Below are 13,113 nucleotides of genomic sequence, written 5' to 3'. Positions count from 1 at the left end.
AGAAAAAGTCCAGTGACTGACTAAATACTTTCCAGTGCGTTCTCCGTTGAACAGATATTTTTTAGGTCAGCTGCGTATGTAGTACATGGACTTTATAGAGGGTTACTTATGAAGTGTGAGTTCTTTTGCCAAGGCTGGTTATCTGATTCTGTGGAACTGTAATAGATGGATATATGAAGCAGTCCGTTTTGGTTTGGTTTCTGAGCCTCTGTTCTTAATTTACAGTCTGTGATATAAACACAGTTTGCGTACCTGTCAAGGGTACTACAAGCTCAAATACCTCTGAGGGGGGAAAAATGCACAAATTGCTGAAATACAAACCACTTTATTTTGCATCTCTTTGTGCCGTGCTTGTAACGGCCTCTTCATCAGAGATATCATACAAAGTGGTGTAAGATTATCAGGATAAGCAGACAGGACTTCTTTTGGTAGCTGCAGATAGATCTAACTGAGGCAGGCTGTTTGTGCCTGATCTTGTGGAGGGATCATTATGTTGTTTCTTAATGAAACTTTGTTTCACTCTTTAGAAAATAGTGTTTGAGGCTCCAGAGTGAAGGCTCAGTTGGAATACTCTGTCCATTTTTGGACATAATTCTTTAAGTTTTTTTAGGCAATTTGGAAAGAGAAACTGGAACTTTAATAGGCTTGGAAAATATGGTGTTTCAGGAAAACACTTAAATGGAACTTGCATAAGTCTAAAAAAGCCATCTAGGTGTGTGGATGTTAGATCTCTGAAATGACAGCGTACCACAGTGGTGCTGAACAGCTTTCCATTTACATTAGTGTAGTGTATATCCCCGTATCTGCCAGTGTGTAAAAAGTGCACGGTAAGTAAGATAGCAGTAATGTGTTCACTTTCTCTAGGAGATGTTCCATCTCAGTTTACAGCAAGGAAAGCTTAGTCTGGTTATTAGGAAACTACTAGCATTTCTTATAGGAAATTAAAAAGACATTTTAATTCTGACTTAGGGCTTATATATTATTCTGATCTGTGACCTATTTGTAGCCTGGCTTGACATAAAACTAGTCTTTAAAGGAGGTTCTTGTTCCTGTGCATGTGTTGCTGTGTTTGTGTAAGGTGTCTGTCTATAGTCTTCTTATCTCGTCTGTGTGTCTTCTCCATATATTATAAAAATCCAGTGTTACTCATGGGACAGCATACAAACTGTTCCTGCAGATGTCTTGTTAGGGTAGTTAGCAAAGTCAGCTTCATTGCCTTGAGCAGGAACTTAGCAGATGTTGACCCATGCAATAACTTTTATCTCCTCCTGTCTCAGTGGCAGAGTAGTCGATGGATCATTTGGCAGCATGTCTTTGACATTTGCTGTGTGGTTGAGCTCGAGGGCACTGGTTCTGGGAAGGAAAGGTGGTTTTTGAATGTTGGTGCTTTATTCCACATAATTTCTGTTTGAGGTGATGAAACTTGATGAAATTTGAGTGTAAACTTTTCTTTGTGGCAGTGAATTACTTAGTTTTGTTCAGCAATCTAACAGCGGTATGAGAGTTTTAGTATTTGGGGCAGCATGTAGTACAGGGGAATGGTTTTAACCGTTCATGTTTTTCCCTGAGAAAATAACTATTTAACTAGTTTTTAATAAATCCTTGTTTGGTTACATTTTTTAATTGCTTTGTAGCATTGGCTTGTTTCAGCAAGTGGCTGTAGTGTTCTCCAGGTTTTCCTGCAAGGACCGGGCCTCCCTGTGCAAATTAGGAGAACAAGTTTTCCAATAATCAAACTGTACATGGCCTAACCTAACAGTGATTATTTAGGTGCCTTCCAGGGCCTAAGATGCACTTCCATTCCTTTCTCTCCCGGGCCTAGAGGCTTCCCTCCAAGGCAGAAGGACTTTCTGCCCGCCTCTTCTTCCTATCGCCCAACAAAAGGTTTCCTGACAGGGCTTTGTGGTGAGCTGCATCTTTCTAGCCTGTCGCTCCCCTCCTTTACCTGTGTCTGTGGTAGCTCTCATGCATTCCTCTCGTGCAGCTCAACCAGGTTTGTGTGACCGGTTGCTGCAGCAGAGATGTCTCTGAGGCAGCGGGCTGACGCCCCTCTGAGGGGCTGAGGAAGGTGTTGCTGCAGAGCATTCTGCTGTGCTGAACTTCCAGACTTCCATTTTCGTTAAGTACAGAATATCCACTGCTATCTACAGTGGCTGTGAGATGGGCCCCAGTGCTGCTGCTGAGTTCTGGGCAGCTGGCATGCTGGTCTGCCTGCCCTGCTCCATGGCTTGTGGCTTTATATAGTCACTTCTCAGCCATTGATCTGCAGCAGGTTTATCCTTGACATACATTTTTAATATATGTTATCCGGTGAGGATGAATAACTGTAGACAAATGGATGTTGTAGCAGGAAGTAGCCTAATGCTCTCTTTTCTTTGTAGGCTATTTATACTTGTGAGAAGCGTTCTCCACAAGCCCTAGCAGACTTGCTGAAGTTAATTAAATCTGGGCAGGTGCAGGCTGTGGGCAAATTCCGTTTACATGACTGTTGTAAAATGTATCCCTTTGCTTTAAAATAAACAAAATCCCCTACTGATTGGTAACATTCCCTCGAAATAGGAAGTTAGCGTAACACCTCATTTGCTTTAAAGGCTTTACATTTTGCTGTTGAGATAAGGTTTTACACTATCATGTAAAAGAAGTGTATCTTTACTAGCTGCTTTATTTTCTTATACTAGTGCATTTTCCTGTTAGTGACCCATGAGAGATAATTCCTTTCTCTTTATGCAGGTGTTGTGATTGAACAGCTTGTTGGTATATGATGAGAGTAAATACCAATACTGAGTATTCTTGGCTCAAACACTGTCTGGTTGTTAGTGCTACATAGTAAAGGAGGGGAAAGCTTGGAATTTATAATTTTTTTTTTTTTTTTGAAGTACTTGAGAGAGTCTTCACAGAGAAATTGAAGTACTTCATTTAAGTGAGCCTTAGGTTTTCTAGCAGAATTTGTGAGAAAGACAAGTATGAAGGGAAGTGATTCATCTCCGTGTAGGTGCTAAGTCAAGAGGTGATCTGAAAATAGAATGTGGATTTGTGCTCTCCTGGCCATTGTATGTACATTCTATGGCATCTACAAAATCAAACTACTTTCGAGTTCTTGCCTCCAAGAGCTGCTCTCTGTGGAAGTGAATGCTTCACTTTTCATGGTGACATCCAATAGCATTTGAATTCTATTTGTATTTTTAGTACTCTACCATAAGAAATCCCCTGTTGATTGGGAGTTAGCCTAAAACTCTTCCTGTAATCGTGTATAGTTACTATATGTTTTAATTAGTCAAAACAGGTGTTATGTTAGGTCTCCTTGTGATAGATAGCTTTTTGACGTTATGTGCAAATTGGTGTCAGCAAGTTACCATGCTTCAGTGACCTTTTTGTCCTGGGTTAGATCCCATGCTGTTGTCTTTCTCTTGTGCAGAATGAATTCCATGGGTGCTCGAGTAATCTTAAGCAAGATCCTAAACATGTGTGATACTGTTCCACTAAATGACAAAGTAGTGTTAGTGAAGAATACCAGGGAAGTAGAGCATATTTTCATGCAAAAGGAAGCTATCTGAAATTGGAACAAGAATCTTCATCTTTTGCTTTCCAGGAGTAGATTAATGCTTTACATGCATGTTCTATGTGGCCTGGTCTGATGAAAAGTTCTGAATGATCTTGTACTGTTGTGGATGCTTTATGAAAATAAATATCTGTTACTAATGATTCCAGCACATCAGGTGCCCATGTGATTAAACTGGAGAATGTGTATTTAAATACCACTGAGATTTCAAGAATGGCATCCTACAAATGCTGGATAAATAACATAAGGTGATTGAATCTGTGTTGTGTTTTAAATGGGTTGTTTTAGTATGGTAGTGAACTCATTTAGGGAGGAAACTGCTTTGTTTGCCTAAAGATTATCTCAGTTGCATTCTATGCTGGACAGGTGCTGATGCATGCCTTAACTAAGTGTATGTCCACATTCAGGGGAAAGGAGTTATTTCTCCAAAACCCACATTTTGGAAGTAGATGGATGTGATTTTGCTTCTGCTGTTGCACTGAATGTCAGTGTTGCTTTAACTCTGTGCAGACTGGACTCAGTGCAAGTACAGGACCTGCTCAGCTGCGCTCACAGCTTCACTAAGTACCAGATTGTCAGGGTGCAGTGTCCCAGAAACAGAAGGTGAATGGTGAACAATTGGGGTATGATAGGGTAAGCTGTTGGAGGCTTTTGCCAATTGAATTAGATCATATTAGCTGAACTGGCTCTGAAGGTGACTGATGTAAAATAACAAAGTTTGAAATGGACTGCCTTTTTGTGTGGAGACAGAGAAATGCACAACATTATTAATTAGATTTTTGTTGATCTGATTTGAGTAGCTGAGAGCAATCCTATGTGTCTTTGCAGAATAAGTGCTGTGTCTTAGAGGACAAGGAGAAAAGAAAGGGAAAGCTATTTTTTTAACAGCTTTCTAGAGGACTATTCAAAACTGCATGAGAGAGCTCTTTAAGGAGTTCAACTCATTTTCATGAATGGTTAACTTATTTTTAATTTCCGTATTAAAATAGATTAATGACGAAAAAAATCCTGAATGTTTGTTCTTCTTGAATTATTTGCAGGTATGGGATAGGATCTGTCTGGGGTAGTAAGCATGGTGCGAGAACGAAAATGCGTATTGTGTCACATTGTATACAGCTCAAAAAAGGTAAATAATTCTTACTTAGTTTACACTTAACTTCAGTAGATACTAATATTAAATGTGTATGAGAAGTACTCCCATTTTAAAACTGCATGAACTCTGAGAATGTTTTTCTTGTATCAGGAGCATATTGATCTAGATCTGTCACAAACCAAATAGTATATTTACATGTGCTTTAGAGCATCTTTCTTTAAATGAGATCTGCAATACCCTTGATTCTAAATACAAAAAATATTGAGGGTTTCAGGGTATTTTTTTTATATTGCTTATAGAGATAATAGGATGAACTGTTCGAAACTTCACTCAATTATAACTTGTGCTGCTTTTTTTCCTTTTGGATTTCTATCTTGTTTCTATATGAATGAGAATGAGGAATCACACAGCACATATTTTCATTAATGGTGTCATTGAGTGCACGTCGTCTTTTTCATGCAAAGCCTGCACTGAAGCAGTGTTTGTTTTTTTTATTATAATATTTTTGTTTAGCCGCTTGCTGCAAGGCTATTGTGCAAATGCCAGTGTAATAATTCACACAACTCATAAGGGTTGGAGATGTTGTTTTCCCTCATTGGAGATGTGAATTCAAGGACTGGGGAGGATAATGATTAATGTCTGTTCTTTGAAGATTTCAAAATATTTCTGCTCAAAAGCCAAAAAAATGTGAAATCTTTGGAATTGCTTTCTTTCTATGACCAATTCTTCTTTTCTTTCTGTCTATTGAAGGAGATGGAAGAACACATGAGGAGCATGCTTCACCACAGAGAACTTGAAAACCTGAAAGGAAGGTATTAGAACAATAGTGTATCTTGCCTTTTTGTGCAGTTTGTTATTCTCAAGAAGGACTAATGTGCTATTTCTCAAACAAGCTGAATTGCACAATTTATTTTAGGTATGATATGTGATAAAGCTGGCAATGACCATGTTCTCTGAATGCCTAAAACTCAGGAGGCTTGTTAACTGAGACAAATGATGTGGAAAAATAAAATGAAAGATAAAAGAAAATGTGTTTTTAGTTCTTGGCAGCTTTTTGTTTGGTTTCCTGGAAGCACTGTAATTCTGCCTTTGGTAGAACTACAAACACTGTTTTTTTTTGTTTTTTTTTTTCCTTTTAAAACAAACTTTGTAAGTCTTCATTTATTAACTTCCCAACCTCTGTGGGAAATCTGGCATCTTGGATGTAGGACTGCACCTGTGCTGGAGTGTCAGCCTTGTCCTCCGCCTCTCTGGTCCGGTTGTTTGGTTGTGGGAGCTAACCAGGGTAGATGATGGTTTCCATGGCTTTAATTATAATCTAAGGAAAGCGGAAGGAGGTAGGGGGTATTCAAATACCATCCTGATAATATGGAAACCGGATGCAATCGGAGTGCACTTGCAAGTTCTTTAATCTAGTGTGGTCTTTGAGGTAGGCAGAGAGATCAGATGGTCTACACTTGAATACTTGACTAGTTTATAATCATCTTGCACCACAAAGTTCATATGAAAATTGCACATCTATGTTAAACAACTTCTAAAGGACTAAGAAGTTATTTTCTTTCAACTCCTGAGTCTGGGAGATCAATTTTACTGGGACAAATATCTTACATTCGAGGAAGATAAATGGTAGACAGCTTCTGTTTGTATTAGTTCTCAGTTAATGTAGCTTTTGTTCTCTTTTTTTATGCAGGAGAGCAGCTGTTATGGCTCCAGGCCTCTGCTTTTAAAAAAAGTTTTAAGTTTAAATATTGAATACAGGTGCAATGAAGCACGACTGATTCTAATGCCAATATAGTTTTTGCCAGTTTAGAATTCCAATCAAACTTTAAACTGCTTTGTTTTATAATACTTCAAGACTAGAGAAACTTAAAAATTTATTTCTCTGAATATTTTTATATGCAAAGCATTTATGTAACTGAAAAAAAGTGCCTGTTTTTGAGTGCAAGATTGCAATACTGACATGCTGCAGCTGAATACACTTGCTTGCACAAGTATTTTATGTTGTGTACAATTGTAAATTATTGCTGTAGTTTTGTCTAAAACAGTAATCTTATGTGCTTCTGAATGGGAACTATTGAGTCATGGCCTGAACCACTGATTGAGCACCTGGGGAAAGGACCCAGTCAGCCCTGGCAGCACAGGTGAAGGCAATTCAGCTGTGTGACTGGAAGGGGTGGAGCCTGGCTGCACCTCTCTTAGACTCCATTTAAGGGCTGACTGCCACTGGGGATGGACCTCTTCCTGGAGATCCCTCTCCTTGGTGAAGCTTTCCCCTGCAAACCTGGAATCTTCTGATACTGGGCGAGCAATCTTCTTCCCTTCCTTTATAGCACCTTTCTATTGTGCTGGTCCTTCTGTCATTTTACCTCTTGTGAAACACCTTTTTTCATCATATTGACCTGTCCAATTGCTACAGTTTCTAATGCAAGTCCTCTGGAAAATATTTGGAAAATGAGTATGCCCATTTATGTCTGCTAACAACAGTTGCAGTGAAATAAAAAATGTCCTCATAGGAAGGTGAGTGCATTGCAAGTCATCGTACTTCTAACCTGTTTTACAGTCTGCAGTGAGTTCCAGTTGTGTTGTCTTTACACCAAGACTGCAGCTAGGATTTGAGCTCTACTGTGCCTACTACTTTATAAATTTTATGCTGTATAAATGGAAAAATATTGCTTACCTTGAGCTGTATATTAACTGGCAGTAAATAACCTCTTCCCAGTTTCTACTTCCATCTGATATTTGATTAATCTGTCTCTGGCTTCAGTTCTTATGTCACTTTGAGAAAATGTATGAAAGCTTTTTTTTTTTTTTCAAGTAAAAATTGCAGACTATTTTTTTGAGTTCTGCTACTTATTTAGAAATAGTAATAAAAACCCCAGGCCATCCTGCTTTCATCTCTACTACAAGCCCCACACAACTGGCCTTGTCAGCTAAGAACATTCTGAAAACGTGCCTGCGATCAAGCACATCATAGTATTCCCTATGTCTGCTGAGAGTGAGAAGAACTTGTTCTGTTACTGAACAGCTGGGAAGTGGTTGCTCAGAAACCAGTATGCCCTCAGCACTAGAAGTTTATTTAGGGCTTCTGGTCAGCTAACTTGTAGAGCATTTCTATTCTAGACTTTCTTCTGGTAGTAATTCTGAGATTAGAGTGGCTACAAGGACAGAAAAGTGATGAGCTGAGAATTTAATGCATTTTAACATCTCATTTCTTGCCTTCTTAGTGTTTTTCTAATTCTTGACTCTTACAGGTAACAGAAATCTTTAGAAATCGCGTATTAGAGAAGTCCACAGTAGCCTGTCAGTGGTCTGATGACTCTCGGCTTCCTATTTCCTTGAGACTGAAATTAGGTTACATTTTTAATTGGTATTATTTTTTCACTGGGGAAATGTGTTAATTTAACTGTACATCACTTATTTTAGAAGAATGCTTAGAAGGTATTTGTTTTCAAAAAGATGTATGGATTTCATTTTCTACTGTGCAGTAACAGCCTTGTTTTCTTCCCTGCGCTTTTCCTCCTTCCTTCCGTTTCAGTTTAGTAGGAGTCTTTTAGGAATTTTGTAAAGCAAGATGTGCTCTAGGTTTAAAATGCAAAATGCAAGCAACAGCCCCATAAGGGTGTTTGAATTGTGTGAAACAAGATGATAACATTAAAGTTATATCAACATTTGCTACTTTCAAATTTAACATCCATCTTGAAGTTACGTTTTAGACAGATGCACGTATTTGTTTGTGCTTTTCTTCTAGATTTAATTTAGTATCTCAAGGACTAGAACAGCTTTTTCAAACTTCTTAAGGCTCTTTTTCTTGAAGCTGTATTCCCTATGATATTTTATGGGAATTGGATGTCAAGTAGAAAGATTAAACGGACTTCATTTTTTGTAATTGAAAATTAAATAATTTTTTTTGTATGAGGGACATAGTCTGCCATTTGAAATACACAGAAAATAAAGCTCTTGGATGCTGTCATTCTGAGAATATCCTTTTCGTGTTTACTTTAAACTGCTTTTGATGTCCTTGTTAAAGAACTGAGACTGTGTGGTGTTTCAGGTGACCTGTAGGGAAATGTACACGTGGTAGGAGTGTGCCCAGTTCTGGCTGATATTAGTAGGAATAGCAAAGCATAAGTGATGATAGAAATAAAATATCCCTTTAGTATAACCGTTCAAGCTCTCAGGCAGTTCTACTTTAATTCAAGTAGTTGTCCATGTGGGGAAGGAAGTTTTAGTTTGTTTTGTTTTTTTCTCTTCTAGGTTCGTGGAAATTAACTGCAGAACAGCATTATAATTGTAACCCACTTGAGTCTTTTCTTTCCAGACCATCAAGTGGTCTAAGAGCCACAGCTTAGTAACTAGTCACACACGTTACATGTGATAGAAGCAACTTTGTCTGTAGCCCAGCTGTGAACTTGTCTGAGATCAGTAGAAATAGTGCATGCATTTAGTCAGTCTGCAAGTGTGAATGATAGAAATTCTATGTGAGAATAGGAACAAAGGATTTGGAGTATTCACTAAGATGTAATATATCCCTGAGGTATGTTTCGTGTTGAAGTCTCCTTGTCATGTAAATGTGATGTTATAGAGACAGAGCACCTTTTTCTGCAAGAAGCTTCTACAGTTGTATAGTTGTGTACAGTTTGCCTTAAGACTAATAGTTGATCTATTTATGGGTGTGAAGATTGTTCTTCCAGTGCATTAGTAAAATTCACTGATTGTATATGGGGTTAATAGACTGAATATACGTATAGGATTTATGCTTTGACTGTTTATTAGTGTGAAGTCAGCAAAATGAAGTGCACCCTTCTCCAGAAAACACACTGTATTTGTAAGCTACTTCTTTCATAAATGAAATTTATCCAAATATTTCATCTGAAATGAAATACGTAGAGTGTAATTTTTATGAATTAGTGTACTTAACTGGCTGTGACTCTACCTGGATGACTTAATTGGTTAGGTTTCTTAACTAAGTTAGGAAGATGAAAAAATTTCTGGGAAAAATAAATACATTGTTTTTAGTAGTTTGGTGCTGACACTCCACTTAAGGATGCTGGCTTAGTATTTTGAGTAAGGGTGCATTTTATATCTGTTTCTCATTTTACTTTTTTCTAAAAACTGGGGATTTGTGTTTGATTTTTTCCATTATGGTTTCTTTACTACAGTTATGAACTGTGCTGGTAAAACAGTGCTACTGTTACTTCAGTCTTGAGTGTGTCATGCAGTTAGGTAGATTTGCTAGTATTAGTTAAATGTCAGAGTAGTAGGAAACATTGTGGAGGCAGGCAGTGAGTCCTGACTTGTTCCAACTGAATTGTTTGTAGTGAACTATACTTAAGGTTTTGTCCTCTTTTTTTAACTGGTGAACATACTTTCCCTGTTTAGGTTATTTTTAAATTCCTATTTTCTTAACAGTGGAGTTTCTGTAGAATTTGTTAGGAGAACAAATAAGGTATTTTTAGATTTTTTTAATAAAGGAAAAAAAATTGTAACCTTAGTCCAGTATTCCCTGAAACATGAGTGAAACCATTTGTCTGCCACAGCTGTCAACTTCCTCCAGCTGAAATAATTACTGTATTTTTTTAAGATATGTCCTCTAAAGTGGAAAGCAGATCTCATGCACATTTGAACCAAATAAAGTACAGTGAACTGAAGACACCCTCCCATCACTTGCTGTGCTGTGGAGTCTTTAGATTCCAGGCAGCAGTCTCAGCTGTCCCAGTTTAGGTTGTGCTGTAGTAGGATTGGCTGTATCCATGTACTGCCTCCTCCCTTTTCTAAATTTCACTGGGGGAAGGCTCAAGGCAGAGATTAAATGTAGAAGCTGTCACCAGGCTTCCCCAGTGCAGCTGGCACCATGGAAGGGCTTCAGAGCAGCTCCTGCTAGCTCTGTAAGCCTTCCATTCTGCCTCCTCGCTCACTGTGTTTCCTCTGAAAAGATTTTGAGTACAACAATTCAAGAAGAATTCCTCCTCCTGTTTAACGCAGCTCTACTACCAAGTCTTCTACCTCTTGATTGTTGGAAAAAAATCTTCTAAAAATCTTACCATCAAAAAAACTAGACATTGAATGAAAAAAAAAAAACCAACAGAGAATTCAAGTAACTTAAACATACCGAGCAAAACCTAGTAGCCTTGAATACAAGCTATCGGCTAAAGACAAGTACATTCAGAGGAAACAAAGTAAGACCAGAGATAATCCACCATGCCTGTTGGCAGAACCGAAAGCCCACCCTCTGCCTCTCTTCCTAGGGACAGCAACCACGAGTGCCAGGTGTGCAGGGTGACACTGGTGGGCTTGTCAGCATATGCCAAGCACATCTCCAGCCAGCTACACAAAGATAATGTTGATGCCCATGATAAAGTTGAAGAGAAGGAGGAGACAGAAGAAGAATACCTTGACAAAGAACTCATTCAACTAATCAAACAAAGGAAGGAACGGAACCGGTGAGTTTTCCTTTCTTTTCTTAGTTGTAACATCATAAGAGTGCTAATAGCACGGTTGTAATTTGCTCCTAAGGACTGGGTGCTCATGAAATGTAAACTGTGTGCAGTCAGTATGCTTGTTACAGGAATGGCCTGGGAGAACTAAGTGGAGACTTATGTTTTCAATGTGTAAGGACAATTCTGCTAAGTGTACCTGTTTTGTTGATCTACTATTTGTAGGGAATTACAGCTATTCTCCATTGTAGATTTAAAAACAACAAAGAAAAAAAACACAAAAAACTAGTTATGCTGTAGCATTCAAGTCCCTAATGTGATATCTTGTGCTTTGAGAGTCCTTATGCTATTATTTTAACATGTGGTATTAGTTTTAACAGAAGGGTTTAGTAAATATGATGGTAGTGCTGTTATTGTTTTTAATGTGATGGAAGGATGGTTCTGCAGGGACCATGTTGGTGAACATGTTTTGTTTAAAACTTTTTATCTGTCTGTTTTTTAAATAAATTGGATTGTTCTCCTAATGTCTCACTAAAATCCCATAATCCGTGAATGAAGTTACTTGCTTGTTTTATCTTGCTGCTTATCAGCAGCTAAAGATAATTCTTGTGACTCACTGTGAAATACAAGGCTGCAGAGAGTAGCAAGTGCTGCCGTTTATCTTGCATGTGACTGCAAGTGTGCATTGCTAATGTGATGTTCCAATTGGAAATTTATTTTTTCAATGTGTTTACAGCATGATGATGGTACTGAAGGGCCATGTGATTTTTTTTTTGAAAGAAGGTCTTGCTCACTACTGGAAAATTTCAATTCATGCCTTAAAGTGCATAACTGTAGCTACTGTTTGGTTTTGAGTCCGTGTACTAAAGTGTCTCTGTGTGGTGGTTGTGTTTTCATAATAGTCGATGTAGATAGTAGCAAAGTCATTTTTTCTTCATTCTTTAATGAAAGTGCTGTTAGTACAGTGCTATTCTGAGGCAGATAAAATCTTATAAAATCTCTCAGTTGGATACAGACTTGAGGAAAGAAAAAAATTAACGTGGGTAAAGTTACAGCAAAACTGTTTCCATTAGATCATAGTCCAGTTGAGTCAGCTTCTAGAACTAAAGATATCACTGAGATATTTTGATATTTTCATTGTTTATTTGATTTCTTGTCTTAAAGCTCAGTTTAGCTTGTACAGTAGCTCACTTCCCACTGGACATTATTATTTGTGCATCTTTTAGCAAAACTGGAATGTGTTGAAATCTTAAAAGGTGGTGCAGTATAAATTTCAATTTATTCATATCAATTGTTTTTTTAGCAAAGAGTGGTATGAAAGCTTCCTGTTTCGCTTGTCCAGAAACTTAGAGTGCATGTATTTCTGTGATCAGTTTTTGGAAGCAAAAACTTTTATTAAGCATTCCTCATTTGGTAGAATAGATACTTAATATATTTAGAGTGCTGACCCTGGGAATAGCTGTGAGTGTTAAGGTAGCATTTATCTTTAAATGTGCATGTGATAATTTACCATGTGTTCTTGACAGACTGCCAACCACAAGTATTATCCAAAGGGCAGTAGATAGTGCTTTTGGGAGGCCCTCACAGACACTGCATGCTGTGGACTCTTGGTTTGTTGTTTAAAACAAGACAAAATAGGTTTTTATATTTGAGGTGTGGTTTCTGTGAATGTTCTATATCTGTGTTTTAACATAAGCTTTATAAACTGAGACATGATCTCAGTTGTTTTCTCTATTAAGTAGAACAACTGCTTTTCTCGGTAGTTTCTAATTTTCCTTCTATTTTGTATCAATTCGCTCTAGTTATGCTGTCTAGTACCAACAGAGTAGTCTTCAGGAAAAAAAAAATCTGACTACTTATTAGTTTTTTTCCTACATAGATTCCTCAAATTGCAAAAAATATATAACAAAAATAAGCTCTCTGACAGCTGTCCTTGAACTATCCTTGAATCATATCAGTTGTTCTTGTAGGAGCAAATTTGAAATGCAAGGTTTAAGTAAAGGCATAACGCTAGAATTGAAAGTCAA

General features: G+C 37.8%; 1 protein-coding gene across 7 annotated transcripts in view; it reads left to right on the top strand.

The window, feature by feature from the left end:
• ZNF106 (zinc finger protein 106) overlaps positions 1-13,113 on the top strand; it is a 36,647-nt gene that overhangs the window by 2,411 nt on the left and 21,123 nt on the right. For 6 of the 7 annotated variants that reach the window (XR_016466881.1, XM_031593557.2, XM_031593555.2 and 3 more), the window contains 3 exons: positions 4,600-4,685; positions 5,403-5,464; positions 10,898-11,092. Coding sequence is in view for 6 of the 7 variants with exons in the window: in XM_031593557.2 (XP_031449417.2) it covers positions 4,632-4,685; positions 5,403-5,464; positions 10,898-11,092 (311 nt within the window). In the remaining variant the exon portion in view is untranslated. Of the gene's footprint in view, positions 1-3,786; positions 3,808-4,599; positions 4,686-5,402; positions 5,465-10,897; positions 11,093-13,113 lie in introns of those variants that run through there. The other variant, XM_090141026.1, reaches the window with a different exon arrangement.

The sequence above is a fragment of the Phasianus colchicus genome, chromosome 5, assembly GCF_987193195.1.
Source record: "Phasianus colchicus chromosome 5, bPhaCol1.hap1.1, whole genome shotgun sequence".
NCBI lineage: Eukaryota > Metazoa > Chordata > Aves > Galliformes > Phasianidae > Phasianus > Phasianus colchicus.
The sequence above is the reverse complement of the archived record's forward strand: the minus strand, read 5'-3'. Positions and strand labels throughout refer to the sequence as shown.